Here is an 8,067-nt window from a genome sequence, read left to right as displayed (position 1 = left end):
TCATTTTTGATAACTTCCAATTTTCCTAGATTCATACTTTGTACATTCCATGTTCTGATTTTTAATGGATGTTTGCAGCTGTTTCTCCTCAATTTGATTCATGCCACATCAGCAAATGGAGGTTGTAGGAGCTTTTCTTTATCCATATCATTAAGGTTGGTTCTACTCTGAGGAGTCAGCTCTTTCCCAGTGCCTTCCCACCTAAGGGGTGTGTCCTCTTGCACTGTATCAGACAATGTTTTGGGCTATTCATAAGGTTGCCTAGTGATGTATCAGACAGTGTTTCTCTGCTATTCATAAGGTTTTCCCTGACCAATTCTTTGAGAAGTGGATGGCATCTTCCTTCTTCCTAGTCTGCCTTAGTCTTTAAGCTGCATTGAAACCTGTGTGCCATGTGCAACCCTGCTGGCATTTGAAACACCAGTGGCACAGCCTCAAGCCTCAGAGCAACATGCATGCCACCACAGTAGGACAAATTGACAGACAAGTTTGTCTTGCTTAGCTCTTTGAAATCTCTCCACCCTCCCCTTACCTGGATCCCATGGCTCTTCCCCCTTCCTGTCTCTTGGGTGGGGCCTTGTCTCCCTCCCCTTATGTGGATCCTGTGGCTCTGACCAGCACTCCTATATTCCCCTTATTTCATGGACACAATCAGATGCCCTACTTTTGCCTTATTCAATAGACAGGACCAGAGGTCCCCCTTTTCTCTTAATGCCATGGACTTTATCTGGTGTTCTGTTTTCCCATTATTCCTTGTATATGACAAACACAAATGCAACGCACTGCCAACAAATGAGATCCGACTCATAGCGACCCCTCCTTGTGTTTCTGAGGCGGTATCACTATGGAAGTAGATTGCCCAGCTTTCCTTGTGAGGAGTGGCTGGTGGGTTTGAACTACCAGCCTTCTGGTTAGCAGTCAAATGCCGTAGGCACTAAGGCACCAGAACCCCCAATATCCTTCCTTTTCCATGGACATGACCAAATCCCTTTTACCTTTTATGATGGTATTTCTCTCTCATTCCACAGAAATTATCAAGCTGTTTTCCTCTTGTTTCACAGACATAGCCAGTGCCCATAAGCATATTTATTTTTTATATTTTAGTACCATACTCATGGGTTTTCTATTATAGCTTTCCTTCTCAGGTCCAGTCTGGAGATTATGTCCCATGTTCCAAGGCAGTCTGAAACTATCTGCATCTGAGCAGTCTGACACAGTACTCACAATCCTTGTATAGGTAGTCCTTGACTTATGAGGAGGTTCTGTTCTGATGATACCATCGTAAGTCTGTTCTAGGATAAGTCAAATACCTCATTTTTTCTTTTTTTAGTTTTTGTTATTATTGCCTTTTATTATCAGAATCTTTATAAATCTGATCTTTATTTGTCTTTGAGAAGTGGAAACATTACATATAAACTCACTGATATATGTTAATACTTATATTTGTACATAAAAATTCACAAATTATAAAAATTTACTGTAATGATGAAGAGTTAAATGTTGTTGGCATTTTTTAAATTGTGATAATAACTCCACCTGTAGAAGGCTCTGGATCATCTGTATTTTCCTTGGCATTGGGGATGGCATTTCTATTCAGAATATTAGTGAGAATTGTCTCTATAGTACTTGTATTTTTTCTTTCATATATTTTGTGATAATAAGATTTCATTGCCTCTCAAATCTGCCTATTGACTTGTTGTTGTTGTTATGTGCCGTCGAGTCATACCTGATTCATAGCAAACCCTCCTTGGATTTGGGAGAGTAAGTAACCCACCCAGAGTCACTTAAAAAGTTAGCAACAGAGCTGGGATTTGAACTTAGGACAGTTGGATTCTAAAGTTTGTCCCTCCTCCACTATATTTACTGCTTCTCATAGACTAATGTTTTAGTATTTATTCTATACATTTTAAAATAATTTCAGACTTACGAAAGTGCTACAAAAACAGTACAGAGTATTTTCACTTAAAGCTTCCGCAGACATTAACATCTTATATAACCACAACAGAATGGTCAACTAGGTTAACTAGGAAGTTAACATTCACGCAGTATTATTCACTAATCTACAGACTTTATTCCCATATTGTCAGTTGTCACACAAATGTTCTTTTCTTTTTTTTTTTAAGCAAGATCCTATCCAGGATCCTGGATCCTGCCTTAGCAGCTGTTTTAAAAGCAGAGAGCTTTTTTGTGTTTCTGGGTACAAGTGGTCCCTAACCTTCAGGATCTGTAGGATTATTTTCTGAGTAAGCATCATACCTTATTCCTCCTTCATAGAACAGCTGGGATTACCTCACAAAGCTCTGCTGGGGTCACACCAAGATAGCAAGAGCTAGCACCAGAGCATACAGGTACAGTGGGATCCAGCAGGCAGAAATCTGTGGTGAGGAGGGAGCAGGTGAGTAAGGGGAATCTATTTCTAGAGAAAGCACAAGGAACAGTTGATAGTTTAGTTAGACAGTTGGAATGTGAGATAGGTAAGTTGAAAGTACTACCACTGTTCCTTTCCCTGATTCCCTAAACCTCAGTTTAGATCTGACCTTCTCCATAGGCCTTTCCTGAGTCCCACAGTGGCTCTCCTCTATCTGTCATAGCAGATTTTAGTGTTTAACATTGAAAAGTTCTGTTTGGTGGCTTTCTGTTTTTGTTTGTTTGTTTGTTTGTTTGTTTTTTTCCCTCTGGTAGCTGTGAAGGCAGGGAAAGGGTCTTATCCACTTCAATAAATGTTTAGAAATTCTGCTTGCCTGGATCACCAAGGAACTGGATAGGCATCATAAACGTATAGAAAACAAATGAAGACTGGATAGTGGGCTGGGCAGCTAGGCTGGGAGACTGGGCTAGCTTGTCTTTCCTTCAAACTATGGGCAGGGTCTCAGAAGACCATGTTTGGGCTTAAATCTTTGTTTAAATGCAGGCAGGCTGTCTCCAGGGAAAGACTGTGTGGACAAGAGCTGCCGTGGAGAACGGGCGAGCCACTGCCTGGCATTTCCCCACCCTGGAAGGTATAGCTGGATAGGAGGCTTCTGAAGCTGCAGAGATGAGGGCTGGAAGCTGGTGGAATCCCCTGTTGCTGCTGGTCTCCCTGGTTTTGGTGATCAATTTGGCCCATTTTCAGAGGTGGGAGGGCTTCCAGGAGAAGCCCATGAGCAAGCAAAACATGAATGGAACACTCAATTTTTTAATTCAGAGCTACAACAATATCAGCAATGACAGCTACTTATTTCGAATTGACAAGCTACTTCGAACTCAGATGCAGGTGTGTGTTTCCCTGTTCATGCTCACTTGGGCAGAGGGCTCCCATTGTGGTCCCAGGGAGTACCAAGTGATATACCAAGTGACAGGAAGTTTAGCTTAGAATTGGCACAGTTTAGAGTTGTGCAGATCCCAGAGTTGCTTTAGTCCCACTTCCTAAATGCTAAAGACTGGAGTGAAATCCTAACTAGGTTGCTGTTAGTCTGAAGCAAAATTATCTACTGAAGTTCTCAACTGTCCTTACTTGGGAAGAATTTTTTTTTTTTTTTCCTGAAATTATGTTTAACTGTCTTTTTTGTAATATGTTTTTTTTTTGCTACTAAATGTATTTATTTATTTTTATTATAAAATATTTCAAACAGAAGCAAGGACTTGATGAAACCACAGTGACAGCAAATGAGGCCAATTTTGTTTTCTTTCATGGTCTTATTTGGCAAAGTAGAAACATTAATTCTCTGTAGGACTGCTTCCTCCAACAATATTTTTTTTCAGTGTCAAGGTTTGTGACATCTTAATTGTGTTCTACAGAAAACTGGAATGACACAGTGAGTTTTTTCTGGGGGAGAGGAGTGTGAGGGGTAGGCTTCCCCTAGATCACCTCCCCTCTTATTTATGTACAAAGTTTCTCTCTGGAATGAAGGGTGATAGAGGAAAGAAAAGTTGTTTGAAAAGCACTTTTATTGGTCCAACCTCCCCTCAAGGTCAAACAAGTTACCCATTACCATTGAACCAATTCTGACTTATGGCTACACCATGTGTGCAGACTAAAACTATGCTCCATAGGGCTTTCAATAACTAAAATCTTATGGAAGTAGATCACCAGGCCTTTCTTCCATGGCTCTGCTGGATGGATTTGAACCACCAACATTCAGGTAGTAGCCCAGCACTCAAGTTGAATTGGTGCAGAGGTAATAACTCATATTACTTTAATTAGCTGGAGTTGGGGGAGAATAATAATTGAATGGGGAAAAAGGGCCCTAGTCAGAGAGGAAAGGAGCTGGAATAGTAGAAACCAGTGTATGTGTGTGTGGGGTGGTGACAAAGAAGAGCATGTAGTGTTAGGGTAACATAAAAAGCAAAACAAAACAGACAAATAAAAAAAAACCCACTCACTGCCATCGAGTAGATTCCGACTCATAGCTATAAAATTAAAAAACCAAACTCACTGCCATTGAGTCAGATCTGACTCATAGCAACCCCTTCTTGGGTTTTCGAGGCAGTATCACTACAGAAGTAGATTGCTCAGTCTTCCATCTGAGAAGTGGCTGGTGGGTTGAACCAACAGCCTTCTGGTTAGCAGTCAAATGCCTTAGGCACTATACTATTAGATATAGCTGTAGCATGTGGGTTTTTTCTATGTGTCTTTGTCTCAAACAGTTACATACTTTTCCCATAAGATGGTGGTATTGCTCATCATCAGGGCCAAGAGCACTGAAATGATGTGGCTACAAACCAAAACTACCAAACCAAACTCACTGCCATCGAGTTGATTTGACTCATAGCAACCCTGAGGCCGTATCTCCATGGAAGTAGATTGCCCAGTCTTCCTTCTGAGGAGTGGCTGGTGGGTTTGAATCACCAGTCTTCTGGTTAGTAGTCAGCAGCTATTGACCAAAGTTATTGTAGGAGATGGATTATTCTCTTTGATTAGTCTTCCCAAGGAAAAATCATCTGAGAATCCTAGGAGGCCTGTTTTATGAAATCAGTCCATGATCATGAACAGTTCATTATAAAGTAATTGTTTATGAGCAAATTTTGCTGTCATTCAGGTTCTCCCCTTGGTAAATGAATTAATTTAGGTAAGGCCTCTCAGCATCCCCATACTTGGTGCAGCATGTGTCAGTCCTAATACCTCACAAAGGTGTGTAGGAGGCAGGCATAGTGTGTGCCTGTGCTTAGTTGCAGCCTCCACTTCTGAGTTTCAAACCACTTCTTCCTAATTGAGGAGCAATTGTGGCATAGTGCCTAAGGCATTTAACTGCTAATCAGAAGGCTGGCAGTTCAAACCCACCTGCCACACCTCAGAAGGAAGACTGGGCAGTCTACTTCTGTAGTGATACCACCTCGGAAACTCAAGGAGGTGTTGCGATGAGTCTAATTGACTCCATGGCAGTGAGTTTGGTTTGATTTTTTTTTTTTTTTTTTTGGTCTTCCTAAATATAGGATCTTGGCCAAAAGCCATCCACACTCTCCAAGCCTCAGTTTCCTCACTTTTACAGTAAGGAGAGTATATACTTAGCACAGAGATGACAGATATTTTTACTTGTAAAAATGTGCACTGTTATTATGATTATTCCTAATATTATTTAACCATGAGTAAGAAAGCACTTTACCTACTGAAGTTTAGTTAAACTTATGACCAGTGTTGTTAGTTCTCCATATAGGGTATCCTGAAGGTAAAATTAGATTCTCAACGTGAAAGAGCTTGGAACAAGCCCTGCAAGATGCCAACTCCTGGATGGCACTGGTCTTTGAAGAGAGTACATTTCCACAGAGTTACTCTACTCTAGGCCCTTTTGGTTCATGCTGGGAAGAGGATCTCTGTGCTGACTGTAGGCTTAATTCCCCTATGTTTTCTCCTCAAGTTTTCTGAGAGTATCTTCTTCCTGGGGATGGTGTGAGCACTCTCTGCCTCTAGTGCCATCCCCAGAGTACTGGTCCATCTCATTTGGTTTGACTAATGACATTTGGATAAGAGCACAGGAAAGTTCCAAGAACTTCTCACCTCACCAGTGCAGAACTCTTGAATCTGCAGATGCTCAGAAAACTCAGTGCAGTTTCCAATAGACAATATTTGACTATGAAATTATTTGTTAGTTTCACTTATGAGTTTGGAACATCCCTGTCCAAGAAGGGTTTCATATTTCTCATTCTCTCTTCATAGTCTTCACAGCCTCATACTTGGACGTTATTAAAGAAAATAATCACAAGTAAAGGAAACAGCCCTTGGTGTACACTTTACATGATTTATATATTCACATATTTGCCACATTTCCTTCTTTCATTCCACACAGATCCTGTGAGTAAACAGGCATTATTCTCCCCATTTGCTAGCTGACGAAACTGAGACTCAGTCAGATGGAGGACTTGTCCAAGGTGACAGAGTTGGCAGGGGATAAAGCTGGAACTTGAGCACAATTCTTCTGCTTTCTCTTCTGTTGCTAGTCCACCTCCATAGTTGCTTCAGATAATTAATAACACCACTGATAGTTAAACTTCATTGACTGTTAACAACATTGCAGACACATTGTTAAATTATTTTTATGTATATTTTCATTTAACCTGTATAAAAACTCCATGAGCAAGCATAATGATTATCTGTATTTTAAACCTGAAGAAACTGAGGTTGCTAAGTTACTTGCTCAAGATCACAGTTAATAAATGGGAAACTCAAAACCTAAATCAATTAGATCTAAAAACTGCACTCTTAAACTGCTTCCCATCAAGTTGGTTGGGAAGGAGAAAGAAGAAATGAGTAAATGGTTAAGGAGAGCCAAGGCTGTGTGCATTGAGGACCATGTATGCAGACATGGAAATGGTCAGTGGTTGCCAGGCAACCAAGCCTGGCAGGTTGTCTCCCTTGTCCTGAGGATGGATGGGAAACGAGTGAGAAGTCATCTGTGGCTGCAGCTGCAAGCCCAGTCAGAGCACAAGGATGGGGACCAGGGCCCTGTCTGTCTTTGTACATCCTCCAGCTGGGAAGGGAGAAAGGGTCTGTGTCTTTGATATGGTAGCTTTCGGAGGGGACTGTGGCTCCTGGGGTTTCTGTCTTAGTCCTAGCTCTCCTGGGGAGGCTCAGCAACCTGAGCTTGGTGTCAGACTAACAGTGGAGTTGCTTCCTCATAGTTGACAACTGGAGTGGAGTATATAGTAACTGTGAAGATTAGCCGAACCAAATGCAAGAGAAAAAGCATGAAAAATCATTCCTGCCCCATTCAAAGCAAGAAAAAGCTAAAAAAGGTATGTGGTGGGAATCATCTGAAAAGGAAGATCAAATATGGGAATAATATCATTATTGTTTAAAAGTTAATTGAGCATTGGTAACTTCTTAGCAGTGTGGATTAGGTTTAGGGTCAGGCACAGCCCTGGGGCTATTTGGTACCACCTGAGGGCCCGAGGCAGAGGAAGCCAAGGTTTCTAAATTGGCCTTTCTGGCCATACTGTGCTGACACAGGCCTGGACCCAGCTGAAGGACAATTAGGCCTTTGAATAACCTGGATTCTTCTGATCAACCAGCATCACCTTCCTCCCTTTCCAGCCTAATCCCCCCAGCCCTTACCGTGGATGCAGTTTTTCCTCTTCTTTTGGGGTCCTGGTTCAGGTCTATGAGAAAGGCCAGTTTCTTCCTCCTCTTCCAACTTCAGCCAGCCCCTTCCTGCTCTTCTCAGTCCCTTTTGATGGCAACCTTATGTGGGCTGACAGACATGAGGCACCCCCTGCCTGGGGTATAGATGCAGGAGGACTGGGGTAAGTGGATGGTATTGCTGCCCCTTCCTAGTCTGCCCAATTCTCTGGTCTGGTGAGGCTGCAGACTCCAGATGTGCCTGCTGCATGGCCCAACACATGACACCTGCAATTCTTCCTCAGCTGTCCACATGATCAGTGAGCAGACACAACATCAACTCCCCATTTCCCCAGGGATGGCCTGCAGCTGCAGAAAGTTTTGTTTGCTGCTTACATTTCCTATCCCTTCACCTCCGAAAAAAGCTGACTGATCTTTTCCTCCTTCCACAGAGTTTCATTTGTGATTTTTTGATATACACTGTGCCTTGGATGAACTATTACCAACTCTGGAACAATTCTTGTCTGGAAGGCTAA

At 42.0% G+C, this 8,067-nt stretch overlaps 1 protein-coding gene across 1 annotated transcript; it reads left to right on the top strand.

The window, feature by feature from the left end:
* Positions 1 to 3,034: 3,034 nt before the first annotated feature.
* Positions 3,035 to 8,067, top strand: CSTL1 (cystatin like 1). Its single transcript, XM_007956261.1, has 3 exons — positions 3,035 to 3,253; positions 7,096 to 7,209; positions 7,984 to 8,067. Exons 1-3 carry the CDS (start codon positions 3,035 to 3,037, stop codon positions 8,065 to 8,067), a joined length of 417 nt encoding a protein of 138 aa, XP_007954452.1.

Source organism: Orycteropus afer, unplaced genomic scaffold (genome assembly GCF_000298275.1).
Source record: "Orycteropus afer afer isolate SDZICR_OR568_19922 unplaced genomic scaffold, OryAfe1.0 scaffold00594, whole genome shotgun sequence".
Taxonomy (NCBI): domain Eukaryota; kingdom Metazoa; phylum Chordata; class Mammalia; order Tubulidentata; family Orycteropodidae; genus Orycteropus; species Orycteropus afer.
The sequence above is the reverse complement of the archived record's forward strand: the minus strand, read 5'-3'. Positions and strand labels throughout refer to the sequence as shown.

What these genes read in the sequence shown, in the direction of transcription:
- CSTL1 (XM_007956261.1), top strand. Translation starts at nt 3,035, where the DNA reads ATGAGGGCTGGAAGCTGGTGGAATCCCCTGTTGCTGCTGGTCTCCCTG. An exon ending in TACTTCGAACTCAGATGCAG is followed by an intron (nt 3,254 to 7,095) that starts GTGTGTGTTTCC and finishes GCTTCCTCATAG; the next exon opens with TTGACAACTGGAGTGGAGTA. An exon ending in GCAAGAAAAAGCTAAAAAAG is followed by an intron (nt 7,210 to 7,983) that starts GTATGTGGTGGG and finishes CTCCTTCCACAG; the next exon opens with AGTTTCATTTGTGATTTTTT.